Below are 16,952 nucleotides of genomic sequence, written 5' to 3'. Positions count from 1 at the left end.
GATGTACATTTTCCCTATTTTTCAACTCTCTGCATTTAATCAATGCGTCATCCCATTAATATTTTATTTTACCTCTTTGCTTCCTTAACTTACAATTGCAGTTTCCTAACATAATTTGTGACATACTCACCGTTACATACTTATGTATTTCTTTGAATGTCTTTTTGCTTTGAGACATATCTGTGTAAGCATACACCACTATTAGTCTGAAACATCTTTCCCTTCTCATATCACCATCCTATTGCAGTCATATCTAATATTTTTATTTCCTCATTTTATTATCAGAATACCTATCCCAGTGCATGTCTCATTTCACACTGACTATATAATCTACATTCCTCATATTGCCTTGACTTTTTCAAGCATGCCAGCCCTGTGCAAGTACACTAAATGGGGAAGTCAGTAATCAGATGCATGTTTTCCATAGCATGCAGCACTGAGTAGAGCTCAAGAGAATTGCTACAGAGGTGGGAGATCCCAGAGAGAGACATGGTAGGCTACTCTATTGGACCCAAAAGCTGTCCCACTCCCTGAAACCAAACTCTCACCACAGAGAGAAGGATGAATGGGCTGATTAGGCACCCTGGACAGAAACAAAAGGGTCATAGGACTCTCACTTAGACCAAGGATGCCTGGCTGTGACCTCCGGCAGAATGAATGAGTCAACTGGATAAAGGTAGGGGAGCCATCAGGTAAATATACTGCGCATGTAGTATTAAACAAAAGAAAAAAAAAATACTGAAATGTATGTTCACAAAGAAACCAGCTGCTGTCGGGTTGCTATACAAGTTTCCTAGGCTTTCGGGAATTACTAAATGAACTGATATTCCACCAGCTCATTCCTGAACGGCTACAGCAACAAAAGCAATGCATTTCCTGGATGCAGTTTCACCAACCCTCCTTTAGTGCTCCTTTGAAAAGCACTAAAGTAATCCAGATGGTTCACACTCTGTACAACAGAAATTAACATGCATGACCTTTTACATAATTACTGTCCCTCTTTAATGCTGTAATCTCATTAACTATATGGTAAAACCCATTGAGATTAGATTAGTGAAGTGATTTTCCTTTACTAAGATCCAAACATGCCATCTGAAGAGTGGTAATGGAAACAAATGCGTCTTGCCTGATTTCTGGATGACCTCTACTTTCTCTGTATATTAAGGTGTGCTCTTTAAACACATGTAGTAACCTTCCTTTCCTTATAGTTTTATATAAATCAGTGTGCTGAGTGGTGGTTCCTACCATATTACTGCATTATTATGTTGTCTGGATCTCAATGATAAAATATACAGATACCAAACCAAACCATCAGACAGAACAGTGCATGTACAATTATAAAAAAATCAACTAATATTACTTTGCTATTATTAGATGCAAGAAATGGCAAAAGGACCAGACATGACAGTTATACAGATTTTACACTGCTGAGGGAAATGTTCTAATGCAGATTAACAGTCTGGCGGAAATTAAATTTATTAAAATATTAATTCTAAAAGCTTTATGTTATTTAATGAAGTCATTGAAAAGTTTAATACAGGCAAGAAACAAGAACAGATTTATTAAAAAGGAAAAACACTTAGTACTAGTGTTGAAAATAATGAATTTAAAGAGTATTTATATTTATTAATTCAAAGTATATATATATTTTTTATTAATTTTGGATATTTACATCTTAGTCCTCAATTCCACGCATTCATTCACTAGCTGATGAGCACTTTGTCCAATGTAGAAGAGTCAGAGCCTATCCCAGTCCTTAATGGACACAGAAAGAAGTCATCCTGGATAGGATGCCAGCCTGTCACTGGATGTGGGCACATGAACACTTGACTCGCACAGTAACAGGTGAAATGCAATTCAGAGGCTCACCAATTCACCTATGGTATGTCTCTAGAATATTACAGGAAGCCAGATTACTAACCCATAAAGTACATTAAGCAATAACAAGGAATATAAATCTGAATGAATGAAAAGCTATCCAATGGGGTATTTTTAAGTAGTTAAGACTAGTGTTGTAAGATTAATACATAATTTCATAGGTAAGTACTAGGCTAGCTGTCCTTGTGGGCCATTTTAAGCCTAGCCAGTTTTCCTTCTGAAGGTGAGAATCAAACCTTGTACTTTCTATCTATGAGGTAAATACCTTAACCATTATATCAGTCCCCCTGAATATTCATAATACATAATGTATGCAACAAAATATGTTCAGGGATACATTTTAATTCAGATTCTATCTGCATTACATATAATATTATATATATATATATATATATATATATATATATATATATATATATATATACCTATACTTTTGGAATTTTCAAAGAATTAAATAATTTTGCAAAGTATAATAGCATTCTGGGGAACACTTTCACTTACTAGACAAAATTAATTTTGATACTGCTTTTTTTTTTTGCATCCCCACAATAGCATTATGCATTACAGAGAAGAAATATAGAACAAAGGGCTAGCCACCTGACAGTGTGAACACTGGCTCTAGATGATTGTCACTGTTGATGTGACACCCTGATCCCATGCATAAAAATGGGAAAAAGGAGTTTGGGATGAATGGATAGATGGATTTGTAGCTATCATATGTAGGAGTTTGATTATATGTCATTTGTTTATGTCTGTGCCCTGTCATTTGAAAAACAATATTTGTTTACTAATAATTAATTTCCTGAAGGAATACCATGCTATGCAAATAATAGTATATTTTAAAAGCATTGTAAAACATTATAGTTAAAGAAGGCATACAAATGGATGTAATGTTAAGATGTATAGCCCAACAACTATATTTTTAGAGTTGTATGCACACTATACTAAATGGTGAAATTAAATATTACATGTATAATTTTAGGTAATGTAAAAGTTTGTGACATCTAAGTTTTGTTCACACACATTTTTTACTAAGCTTTTAAATACAGCTGAAATTTAAAAAAAAAGTAAAAATTAACTTTTGCAAATTATAATATTTTGAGCTGAAACTCTGCAGTGAATTCCTAAACTCTAATAAAATTAAGTATTAAACTACTAAAAATGATTGCATATGGAAACAGGTGATCTGCTGTGGCGACCCCTAACGGGAACAGCCGAAAGAAGATGGTGAATTCTGTGATTTTGTAAGGCAGACTGAATGCTTGAATTTGCCGTCATATTTATTAAGCTGTGTAAAGAAGTTTGAATAAAAAAGATGACCATTTCCTTTTGAAGAAGGTTTAGCAACAAGATCTGTGTTTATTTGCATATTTAAAATGTTACTGGCAGAAGCCATAGTAAGATCTCAATTGTGTAATTCAAAGTGAATTATAGCACTGAAAATGTTACCTTTGTTGATATTGCTGAAGCAGCTGCTGTCCTTCTTGTGGTAATAACAGTCCCATCCATAATCTATCAATATAAAACCATAAAATATTTACAATGTCATAAGGAAATCACATGAGATGTACCATGCAATCTCAGTAGAAACAGAAAAAAATCTGTAATGCTGGAGACTCTGTTTGCCTTAAACAGGCACTAAAGAAATACATTGGAGTACAATGGATTATGTTTAGAAAATAAGTGCAATCTACTGGTCAGATGACAATATTGCAGCTACTGTTTGTAACATGCAATGAATACAAGATCCACAATATAAACCACTGGATATAAACAATTTATCTGCTAAACCAGTACTGGGAAGGTCAACACTGATGACAGAAGCCATATGCCTGATGGAAAAAATATCCTGAAATTGAAATGCGAAAGCTTTTTCCTGACTAGCTCTTTGTGTGTGTTTGTGTGCGTGTGTGTGTGAGAATGAGTACACAATAGGTATTAGTTGTTCAGTTGTTAAATAATGTTTTTATTTTGTATGTAAAATACTTCCTTCAGCAAAAATTTCATGTCCAACCTTTAAGCATTACACAGGAAGGCTATTTTACATAAAAAATATATAGTCTATTTTCTAAGTGCAATAAGGGTCTATATTAGATCAGCGAACGCTGATTGATCGACCTTATGTAAGCAAAAGCTTACAATCTCGAACTGTCAGATCAGCGTTTTTTTTCCTAGGGAAAAAAAAAAATTGCTGATCCAAAACACATACACACAACACAAGCACACCAAACAAACAGAAATCCACACACATACACCTAAAATCTGACACCTAACCCTACACTAAACTATGCACACACCACTAACTATCCACTTACCTTAACCCTAAGGTCCGTCACTATCGCACACTCACCTCACCCGCTCTCTAACCCTAACTCACCTAAACCCACCCTAGCCCTCACGTCCACACAATCGCACACATACCTAACCCGAGCCCTAACCCTAGCTCATCTAACCCACCCTAACACTCACATCCACACAATCACACACTTACCTGAATCTGACATGTAACTTTCTACCACAGCACTGAAAATACCAAAGCAACAGAAACGGACAACCGAATTCTTTCCCTTGGAAAAAATTTGGGTTTCTGTTGCTTCGATATTTTGAAACATTCACTAAAATAAGGTTGATCAATCAGCATTCGCTTGTTTAAGCGTTCGCTGATCTAATATAGACTCTGCAATAATGCCCTCCAGTGTGGGTACTTCATGGAAATATTGGACCTTCCAGGTGTAGGGAGGCCCTCTGCCTATGACATTCAGCCTCAGAACACTCCTGGGCAGCCCACTGTTTTCATTACTCCCATCCTGTTGGGTATTACTGTTTGCTTACTAACCTTGGCAAGACACAGTTTCACAATATAAAACTGTGGTTTGTGAAAAAATGGATACCTTAATAAGCTAAGACTGGGAAGAATGGACATAAATAAACTGAAAGGTACTGGAAGGCTTCCAGACATCAAACTATGTAAGTGATAGTATATGGATAGAAAAAAAAAACTCTTGAGATAAGGTTAACTACACTGCAGAGATGACTTTTCCTTGAAGGGTCTTAGGCTACATTAACATTTCTCTTTTGGTTTTACCATAATTTTTTATTCCTTAGACAAAGTAAGTACAGATTTCACAATACTCTATTGCATACCATATGCATTTTTAATAACACATAACTAAGGCTACTTGTTTATCGACTCTGTTCATCCCTGTGAGTGAATTCTGACTGAAATAACTGAAGTCAACATGCAGTATTATGACAGAGAGATATACATGGGAGCTATGCATATACCTGTATGACTGAATTCCAGCATGAAGCGTGTATTGGTATTAACTGATTAAAAAGCCACTGCATCCGGGTTTTCATGCAAGGAGATGACATCAGTAAGTTGTAATATAACTCAAATGCTGTGCTTCACTATTACATGGAGTATTCCTTAAAGATATACTGTTATGGCAACATACTTGTACACATAAATGTAATTTACCAGTTTGTTCACTATCAGCTGTATCAGTGATGTCAGAGGTCTGCACTATCCATGGTTTCAGGTTTGAATACTAAGAGTGATGTTGTTACCATCACTGCCAAAAATGTTAGGTATCAGCATTACTGATGCTTTCAAAGCAGCTCCAGAGTGCAGAAGGATAAAGTTTGGATTATGGCCCAAATGGTACAGGATCAGTTAGAGACCCTGCATTTTTTATTTTGCATCCCAGTCTGTGTGGTTGATGGTCTATATGTGGGGAAGGCACTGTAACCTTGCACTGCCAGAATACTTTATGCAGTTTTAAACCATGTCTCAGTAAGGGCTCAGTTGTCTATAGTCTCCAGACTCTGGTATTTCTTTGAGTAACACCTTTAGGTTTTATTTGCTGTATCAGTAGGTTTGTCACAACCCGCGGTGGTGGTGCTGCAGTAGCATTGTCACCTCACAGTAAGACACTGTCCGGTTCAATTCTCAGCTAGAGCGTCTTCTGCGTGGAGACATGTGTGAATGGGCGTACCTTCATTGAAGGTTGTGAGTCAGGCCTGGCAAGCCGGTACGTAAAAATCAACTGCCAATCATTAGTGGACCGGAGTTCCTCTGTGGCAACCCCTAAATGGGAAAAGCCGAAAGACACAAAATAGGTAGGTTTGTCACAGTGGCATTGCCTAAAAAGGCCAAAAAGCAAAAAAGCATGGGAGTGAGCAGTTACTATTAGCTCAACCATCCTGCTAGAAGTAGGCTGAGCAGTCTGCTGCTTGGCTGACTCCTACCAGAGGCTAGGTGTGACAGTCAGTAGAAGAGCTGAGGACAAGCATCAACAAACCAGTATGTGTGCTGTATCCAGGGGACAGAGAAGTATGCATGGATCAAGAGGCCTGACATTGTGGACATCCTACTCATCTAGGCTACCACAAACATAATGAGGTGATAAGCTAAACAGAAAACACTGCTAGCTCCCAGGATGGTAGCCTTCTTCCAGATTCTGGTAGTGCAGACGGAAAAGTAAGTGTTTAGCAACAACTGGGGATAGAAAGAGCCCCCCCCTACACACACACACACACACACACACACACACACACACACACACACACACACACACAAGCATTAGCAGTACTTTCAAATATTGGTGCAGTAAAACAGGAGTTATCAGTGATGTTATGAATCAGTACTACAATGATGTCATGAATTACTGTTATCAGTGATGTTTTGTGGCAGTGTTAACAATGATATCAGGAGTCAGTGCCATTAGTGATTTATGAATCAGTGTTATCAGTGGTGACAGGAGTTGATGGTATCAGTGATGTTTTGTACCAGTGGCAATAGTGATGTCAGGCATCAGCAATATCAGAGATGTTATGCGTCAGTGCTATCTATGACATCAGGAATCAGTGCAATCTATGATGTCAGGAATCAGTGTGAATCAGTGCTAACAGTGATGTCAGGAATCAGTGTTATCAGTGATGTCAGGAATCAGTGCGATCAGTGATGTCATGTATCAGTGCAGTCAGGGGTCAATGCTATTGGTGATGCCAGGCGTCACTGCTATAACTGATTTCAGATTACAGAATGAGGGAATTCATGATGATTTCAATTGTGGCTCATTGGAGAGAAATGTTATGTTTTTTGTCAAGCTGGTAGTGGCAGTATCAGAGCAGATGGTTATACAGGTGACATTGCTCCATAAAATGTGATAATAGGACTACTAATATTTAGAAAAAACTGCACATGCATTTAATCTTCTGTCATCTCCTTTTATCATTGTCACATTAGTTACAATTTTAAATAGTCATGTGATAGCAAACATTATAGACACTAGGGGTTGATAACTGTAAGTAAAATCCTGATGTATACAAGCATGATATATATATATATATATATATATATATATATATATATATATATATATATATATATTCTAGTTAAAATTATTGTTTTATCATGAAATGATATAGCAATAGCCCATCAGTAGGGTAACTGGAGTTCCATCTGTAATGCAGGAAATGCAGATTACCTACAGGAATATGGCACATATCCTTGAAAGTCGCTATTCAGCACATCCTGATTGAATAAGGCCATTTCATTGTACAGATTTGAAAGAAAACCCTTTGGGAAAATTCAAGGCAAGCTCCTACTCCACACCCTTCTTGTAGGAGGCCTCACCTCCTGTACCTTATTATCTACAATAACTTTCATGGAGGTCACACAAAAAAAAACAGGATAAGAAAAACGTTTCACATTTGGATCATTCAATTGAATGGGTTGAGCTGTTAAAGACTGGCTGAATAGAAAATCAAGGACACAAATACAACCCTCTGGAGTTAAGAACATAATCAGATTCAGTACACTAGCTGGAAAGGTTGTTATGGAACAGCCTATGCAGCGTTCTTCTTTGTCAGTAGAAGCAAATGCTACAAGCCTACATTCTGATGCCTAACTAAGGCTGGAAAAAGTGACAAAGCAAGAGGTAAGCTACATCAACTATGAAAATGGGTTAAAGTGACATCTTTTTGGCAAGTTTGCAACTACACCATGTTGCACCTTGAATTCACAGAGTGACTTATTTTGCAAGAGACAAAATAGCTCTTTTGGACAACAAGGAACTGGTTAGCCAAGTGTAGTGCCAAAGACTGCCTGGCAAGGACTTTACCATCATGCAACACCTTGATAAACGCCAACAGCTAGTTCTGTCTTGCAGGTCAGTAACTGATCATACTGGGCCTCTATAGGTTGGCTTGTATGGGATGAAGCTAGTGGGACAGGAAGGGTAGACCAACATGGCTTATTTTCCATGGTTTGAAATAGTGTCCAGCAAGAAGGAAGAAATAGATGAGGTGAGTACATAACTGAAAATTATACAAAAATGTATGATGTGATTCTTAATACTTACAGCCTTTAAACTGCCAGTCACTGGATCAAATAAAAGCATGGTGGCCTGATGTGAGGGCACTGATGGAGTTTTTCTTTGGTAATACGTCACGAGTTTTGTGGTCAGGGCATCATCTTGTTCACTGTAAGCTGGCATTACTGCAAAGAAGCTAGGAAAAAAAAACAGAACACTTCAATATCCTGATATACTACAATAAGAAGTTATTCACTAGATTACTGAAATAAGAGAAGAGCCCACTATTTAATCTCTAGTGCAAGGTCGGGACAAACAATGAAGAAATTAACCCTATCCAAGAAGTAATCAAGAATTAAACACAGACACTGCTTTTTCACTAAAGAGTACTTCAATATTATTCAGTTTTACACTCTGCTGCCTAAAAAAATTATTGAAAAAGAAATGATACATCACTGTTAATACTTGATTCAGGATACAATAATCATTCTGGAACGCTGTTTTATGAAAGCAGAATGGGTCAGAAGAAGCTCCAATGATGCACGAAACATCTAGACCAGAACTGTTGTACACTTTCATATCACAAATGCTGGACAACCTCACTGCTTAAGTTAATCACTTTAGATATGTAAATGCTTTTGTTTTTCACATTCGGGCTCATTGTCACTGCAGACTACAAATGTTTCACTTTAGAATGAGAACAGTGTAATACAGAAATAAATCTTTTTGAGGCCCTGTAAATTGTGACCAGGATTAAGGATGCCTGCAACTTTCACACCAGAATTTGTATTTAAATCAAAAATCCCAAATCAGAATTTTCAGAAGGAAAAGTCCAATAATCCTGGTTTCAAATTATTTTTGGAAATATCATAATCGGATTGCAATTCTGCAGCAGATTTTTATTCTTCAAGAACATAAAGTACATTGAGGACTCCCATTGTTCCTTTGTATTTATGAATCTCTTTTATGTCTCTCATATATACCCATGGCAGCCACATATTGTATAAGTACATTTACACAATCAAAGTAGGTGGGATAAGAGGCATAATAAGTTCATTCTTCAAGATCTTTAAAGGAACTGCACGATGGATCAAATAATACGATCCATTCCCTCCTTTAAGAGCAGCACACATTTAAACTAGTAATGCTCACATACTGCTACATGTCATCTTCTCTTTTGTGCCTTTACAGCATTATTTGACATACGTTCATAGGTCTACACTAGGCTAATGACAACTACGGATTTTTTAAGCCTGACCATGGATCTCAACCCAACCTAATTGCATCCCCTTGTAACATATGCATCTTAATTTGGGAGGGGGGTTGTTAGGATGTTGCTAAAAAGTTACATTGAGGGGTATATTAAAAAGTTACATTGAGGGGTATATTAAAAAGTTACATTGGGGGATATGTTAGCTAAGGAATGTTTACTGTCTGCCTTTGTATACAAGAGACACTGGGGGCCAGCCTGAAGATGAATTTGCGATTTCCCATCCAATGGTCAAAGTTACATTTGAAAAGAGTTAGGGAGGGACTCTGCTTCACATGGATGGGGATCCTTTGAGTCATATATTTGTCTTGTCAGCATGTTCTATTTATGTTGCAAGCAAAGTTCAAATCCCTCCATCTAGTGTTTCTGGCGGTGCTCATTTTACAGATGTGCAAATGCTCCATCAGGGCTGGATCTAAGGATGTCTTATATGCCAACCACAGATTGCCTCTCAACAGCCTGTAGGAGATCTAATATAGAGACAGGGCTCTAAGGTGATCTATATAGGACAGTATGTTTATATCCTGGATTCTCTTGGTGAGGGATCTCTGTGGGCATTCTAACTGTTGTATATGCCTAGTAGGTACATGTTGAAGAGGGCATTGCACTCAATGATGGGTCTGATGAGGGCTGAATAGAGTGGTGCTATAACTTCCTTGGACATGGATGCCATACCCTTACTTAAAAGTTGGGCAACATAGAATGATTTTCTTACTACCTTGGCTAAATGTTGTTTAAAGGTCAGATTATTGTCTACATATGTTCCTAGATCTAACTACTGGAGCGACCGTTAGTGGTGTCTTACCAATGGAGTAATTTTCCTGGGTAGACATATTCTCAAAAGCACTATAATGCACTTCTTTGTACTGAATTTTAATCCATGGATTTCACACCAGTCATTTGTCTGTGTTAAGCCCTCTTGCAAGATATTAGTGTCAGTGGTAGAATTCATGATAGCATCCAATTCACAGTTGCCTGCAAACTTGGTGAGCCAGAGACCCTTGACATTGGCCTTGACCTCAGAGAAGTAGATGCCAAACCAGGACTGGGCCCAGCACCGAGTCCATGGTACTCTACTGGTGACATGTCTCTTGGTGAAGGTGGTCTGATCAATCCCGACTTCTTGAGTTCTATCTATGAGAAAACTAGCAATCTAGTGAGATGTGTAGGGATTTAGGCCTAGTTCAGAGAGTTTGTCCACAATACCCTAGTGGGGTATTGTGTTGAATGCCTAAGTCAGGTCTAGGTAGGCAATGTACACTGTTTTCCCTTCATCCATTGCCTTGGTTAACTTCTCAAAGAAGTCTACCAGAGTAAGTCAGCATGACCTTCCTTTGACAAAACCAAACTGGAATGGGTCCAGTGTCTGTATGTTACCAATGTCTTAGTTGATAATTTCCATGATAATCTGTTCCATGGCTTTGCTTATTAGACTAGATAGAATAATCAGTCTCTAATTTCCATGGTCATTTAACGGTCCACCCTAGTGAAGGGGAATAACCATTGCCATCCTCCATTTGCTTGGTATGCAGCCCAATAGGTCATGTTTCAGGCTATTTAGGAGCCAGCCCGGGATACTGTTGGGCTCCACTGAGGCTGTGTTTTAGCCTTAATGAGTGCCACTATGACCTTCTCCCTGCTGATAGTTGGGGGGGGGGTTATGCTGGCAGAGATTTCATAAGGGATGGCTGGGTGGGAGTGGGGGTACAATTTGAACTGAATTTGTCTGTCAGTAGAGTCGCTATGTCTCTGCTCAGTGAAGGTGGTGCCATTTACAACTGCACACTTTTGCGTGTTACCTTTGGCTGTCTTTAGCCTGAGAAACTATCTTGACTTTGTAATTGACTTTATTGGCTTTAATTAGTTGTCTTAGATTCACGTTTAGTTTTAATAGTGAGCACTTTTCATTATGAGAGTTGCTCTTTCTGATTTTAGCCATAACCTTTACTCTTTTGTTATATACCCTGCTAAGTTTAGGATTCTATACGTGGGGTTTGTCTTGGGCTTACTTCTGGTAGGCATAGCAGCCTCTATGCAGTCATTTAAATGTTTGTACAATGTTTCTTTGAATAATTCTGCAAGGGCTGTTGTGAACTCTGGGTTGGGCAGGGCACTAAATTTTGACAGTGTCACTTAATAGGATACAATTTACTTTAGAATAGTTTCTAACTGTAACAGGTTTTGTTGGGCTTTGCAAACTGACTTATTTTGAATGAGACAGCTTTGTGATCCGACCTCACCAGTGAGGATGTGACATGGTAGGTGTGGGGGGCTGCAGCAATCTCTCATAGTGAGAAAAAGGTTCAGTATGTTTGGACATCTGGATGACGTTTGCAATAACTGATCAAGGGCATTTATCTTAATAAAGTCCACGAAACATTGTGCCTGCAAGTTAGTGGTAGTGTACCTTTCCTAGCCTATACGGGGTAGTTAAAGGCTCCCATGAGTAGAGTGTTTGGTTGGATGGAGAGTGCCTTCAGTAGGTCTAGATAAGAGATGTGCAATTCTTGAGACATAGGTGATAACCTATAGCTTGTTAACATATGGTACGGGACTCTATCTAAGGTGATTTGTAAGTAGATAAAATCCAGGGTATCATCCTGTTTAACCAACCTTGAGATATACTTGTTGCTAATGTAGACTAAGACATCTCCATTTTTAGTCCCCATCTGTGTGTCTGATGGTTTAAATGTTTGGAAAGCACTGTAGCCTTGCACTGCAAGAATATTTTCTGCAACTTTAAACCATGTCTCAGTAAGGGCACAGATTCAATATTCTCCAGAGTAAGAAGAGCTTGTATGGTGTGACTTCTCTTGTTAAGACTCCTAGCATTGAGCAGTAACACCCTTAGGTTCCTTTGGGTTTTATTTGCTATAAATAGATATGTCATTTTGGTATTGCCTAAAAAAGTCATATTTCCATGAATCATTGCATACATTTCAACATACACACATTATGTATAGTCACTGTAACAAATAATTTATTTTCTAATTAACTGTCCATATATTAAGTAGGTATATTCAGAAGTTCAACTTTAAATTCAAACTCATCATAGTGCTTATAATGTAAGTACTTTACAAAAAAATAACTCAAACAAGTGCAAATTAAGGAATAAAACCAACATTATCAAAAGTAATTTAAGTAATAATTTACTAATGACTGGCAGTAAACAAAATCAATCTTCTTCTTTCAGCTTTTTCCTGGTTATGGATTGCCACAGTGGATCAACTGTCCTCTTATGATTGGCAGTGAAGTTTTACGGTGTCGAGTTGCCAGCCCGGCACCCAACCTTCCACAGAAGGCACACACTCACACCTAGGGCCAATTTAGAGTGTCCAATCCACCTACAGCATGTCTTTGGGATGTGGGAGAAAACTGGAGCACTTGGAGGAAACTCACGCTACCACAGGGAGGACATGCAGACTCTGCACAGAAGGCGCCCCAGCTGAGGATCAAACCTGAGAACCTCTTGCTGTGAGGCGGCAATGCTAACCGCTGCACCACCGCGGCCACCCAGTGAACAAAATCAATAATAAATGTATTATTTAAAACATTTAGTATTAATTAGAGCCATGCTTAAAACTATTACTTGGATGAAAAATAGCCAGCTATAAAATAATGCAATACCAATAAAGGAAGCAATAAAGGAGCATCAGAATTATCTTTAAGAACCTCCTCAATTTTTGCCGAATTTATCCAACTGTGATGTCTACTTTCATCCAATTATGCAAAAAAGTACCAAGAGCAGTCATCTTTAACATAAATTATTGTTCAATATCCTAAACATTGCTGAAGAGAAAAGTATAAAAGAACAGAGAGGTAGGGTGGCTAAATTTATATGGAAAAATATGAAAGAAAAAAATATAAAAAATAATGGAGAGTAATAACTCTAAGAAATATAGACAATATTTTTATGAAAACAATGTTAAAAAGGATGAAGGAATATAGGACAAAGTTTTAGGGAATGGGCTTTTTGGTGTAAATAAAAGAGGGGTGAAATAAACGTTAGTGCCAGTAAAATAAGTGATGGATGCGAGTCTGAAAGAAAACAAGGAAATCAGGTTACTATTCTTATGGAGCAAAAGCATTAGACATAAGGCAACATGGAAGATATTAGAGGCATAAGGGAAGAAGGAAAAAGTAGTGAATGTAATAAGGGCCTGTTATGAAAAATCCTTGGTGAAAGTTATGATAAACGGATGGGAAGAAAAATACAAATTACTTATAGGTGTTATATAGAGATGTCCCCTGAGCATGTGTCTTTTTGTACTGGTGATGAATGCAATTATACAAATATGCACTTGTGGCATGGCAGAAGGTGACTGGAGACGGAGAAAGGAATTGTAATGTCTATGATTTTCTCATATTTAGATGATATGGTAATTGTTGCTAAAACAATGTTTTAATGAGTGAGAAAGTGGTAAGTATTGAAAAAAAATGTTAAAGACAGATTACAGTTAATCAAATTAAAGAGTAAGGGGTTTGGTGAGATTACAAACTGAATCTACCAGAAATAAATAAGTGTACTGGGAGTGAAATTTGGAGAGTATGAAAGTATAACAAGACAATGGAGACAAATAATAAAAGAAATTAAAAAGGTATTGATATGGTAGAAAAAGTTTTATCACTTAAGGAAAAGGAGTACATTTTAAGTATTTATATACTGGGAAAACTAGAATACTTTGGAGATGTATACGTTTCCAGCTAAGATGAAGAAATAAGTGTTAGTGGTACATTTCAGTTTTATATTGAACTCAATTAAAAGAGAGTGGTGATATACAATAAAAAAGAAGGCCATCTGAATTAAAAAAAAAAACTGTAGTATACTTACCATCTATGCATCTGTTTTAGGTAACAAGGAAAGTAAAACTGAGGAAGAAACAAAAATGATAGTAAAAATGTTGCAAAATATGAACAAGCATGGAAAATGAAGGAGGGAAGAAAATAAATGGTAAGCAGGAATGGAAGGGAACAAATATGAAAATACAATTAAGTTATAAAAGTTAAAATTTAATGGAAATGATGAAAATAGAAAGGAATGACATATGGCCATGAAAACTATTATTTGGTGTATACATGGAAAGAATGAAAGGAAGAGGTAAAGGATGCTATAAAAACAGAAAGAAAAGATTTGAGATGTTTTACAAGGAGGGTTTTTTTCTGTAGAGAACTTTGTTGGACATATTACCAGTTAAAGGTCATGTGAAATATAAAGAAATAGATGCAAATCAATATAATGAATAAAACGAGGAAAAAACTAAAATATTGTTTTTTGTAATATAAAAATAATAAAATGTTTTGAAAGTTTAAAATGAGTATAAATGGAAAGGATTCAGGAATATAAATATGGGTATGATGTATGGAAAGTGTGAGAAAGTAAGGACATGTGAAATTAACAAACGGGACAAAATATTGTTTGCAGCAACATGGGTGTTGTGGAAAAGGAGTAAAGCACTATTGTTTAATAAAAATACAAAGGATGACATGTTCGCTGAAATAAAGATGGTTATGGAAGAAAGAATACGAATAGAGGGAATGGTAAAAAAGTAAAAGTAGTAATAAGGGAATATTGTTAATGTAGGTCAGTGTCATCATTATTATCATCAACACCCTATTTCCCAATTTTTCTATGTAGGGTCACAGTGTCACATCAACTATCACCATCGCTCTCAATTCAGTGCCACTCTCCTACCTTCAACAGTCATGCCCAACTATCGCAGGTCTTCTCTCAGACAAGCCATGTCTTTGCTGTACTTCCTTGTTTCCTCTTGCCATTTTCCTCTCTTCCAAAACTCTTCACTAGATTGTCTTCTGCTTTCTTGCACATGTACTCAAACCACTGTAGTCTGTTCTTTTTCACATTTTCTGCAAATGGAGGTACTTCAGTTTCTGCTCTGATGTCCTCATTTCTTTGTCTGTCCCACAGTGTGCAACCTACCACCTATCTCAGGCACTTCATCTCCATCACTTCTAGCTTCCATCCAAAGTGTAAGGACTTCATCAGAATAATAAGTACTGCACAAGGCATGCATAAATAAGGTTAAAAGCTTCCTGTGGATTATGATCGCCATATTCATGTACATGTTTCTATATAGGAAAAACAAAACATAACTAAAGGACCAGACTTTACTAGCATTGCTATGACATCCAGAAGAAAGATATGAGAAATGCACTATTTAAGCACATTGCTGAACATGGCAATCATATGTTCAAGTTTATAATTATTGACCATGTATTATTGACCATGTAGAATTAGGGTAGAGGGGTGGACCTTCTGATGACATTTTAGAACTCAAGGAATTGAAGTGGCAGCTTAGAACTAACTCCACTGTACAACCAGGATTAAAGGAAACAGCCTTCATTAGCAGCATTTTAAAACAAAGCAGTATTTGCTCTCTAATGGCGTTTCTATTTATTTGTGCTGTCTTCTTGTTTTTAAGGACATGTATTTTAAAAAAACCTTTGTGTTTTTAGACTTGTGCATCAAGGAACTTATTTCATAATATACATTCACATATATACTTTTTATGTAATAACAATGGTTTGAATTTGATAGTGATTCAATTATCCAGTCAGGAAGCTTTTAACCTTACTTATTCGTGCCTTGTCCAGTACTCATTATTCTGATGAAGTCCTTACACTTTGGATCAAAGCACTTAATTTGTTAATAAAATTAGTGGTGCAATTAGCTCCACGGGCTTCTCCTTGTTTTTTTTTTTGTTTTTACAAGTTCGTGTTCATATATTTCTACTGTCACTTCTAGCTTCCTTAACTGCTCTGCCTTTACTGCCCAGGTTTCTATAACAAAGTGTTACTGGCTGCACCACCATTTTGTAAACCTTACTTTTCAGTTTCTTTGACATTCTGTTATCACACACTACCCCTGACACTCTATCCCAGTTGGCTGCAGCCCCATTGGTTCTTGCTTTGACCTCTCATTCGGACTTCCCTTCCCAATCACCCTCCAGATACCTGAAGTTGTTAACTTGTTCCATTATTTTCCCTTCTACCTCAGTTTTCATCATTCTTCTGATTTTCCTCCATTTTGCTACCATTGTCTTATCTGTGCTCAGTTTAATTCACTGTGCCATCAGTGTTGCATTCCACTCCTCTATCATTTCCTGAAGGTCTTGCTCAGAGTATGCCTGTAATGCTAGATCGTCTATATACAGCAACTTTATTGCTCTGTCTCCTCTGACCTATTGGCTGATGCAGTTATCACCAGTATGAAAAGCAGTGGGCTCAGAGATGAACCTAGATTTATACACCCACTCCTACTAGGAGCCCCTCAATGAGTCAAAACTCTGCTTGCCTACACTAATTCTACCAGCATTTCTGGGACTTCATCACAGGACTGCCCTGCCCAAATCAGCATTCTTGGGACCTTATCATTTGCTTTATACAAGCCTAGAAATATCCATTTGGTCTCCTACCTCATCTCTAGCTTCTCCTCAACTATCTACCTCACTGCAAATGGGTCAGTT

General features: G+C 37.2%; 1 protein-coding gene across 1 annotated transcript in view; it reads right to left on the bottom strand.

The window, feature by feature from the left end:
• CRYM (crystallin mu) overlaps positions 1-16,952 on the bottom strand; it is a 234,683-nt gene that overhangs the window by 122,064 nt on the left and 95,667 nt on the right. Inside the window, exons 3-4 of the mRNA XM_044087222.1 lie at positions 8,247-8,394; positions 3,328-3,390 (exon numbers count right to left, since the gene is read on the bottom strand). Coding sequence (XP_043943157.1) covers positions 3,328-3,390; positions 8,247-8,394 — 211 coding nt within the window. The remainder of the gene's footprint in view (positions 1-3,327; positions 3,391-8,246; positions 8,395-16,952) is intronic.

The sequence above is a fragment of the Protopterus annectens genome, chromosome 11.part0 (assembly GCF_019279795.1).
Source record: "Protopterus annectens isolate FY-2018-M chromosome 11.part0, PAN1.0, whole genome shotgun sequence".
NCBI lineage: Eukaryota > Metazoa > Chordata > Ceratodontiformes > Protopteridae > Protopterus > Protopterus annectens.
The sequence above is the reverse complement of the archived record's forward strand: the minus strand, read 5'-3'. Positions and strand labels throughout refer to the sequence as shown.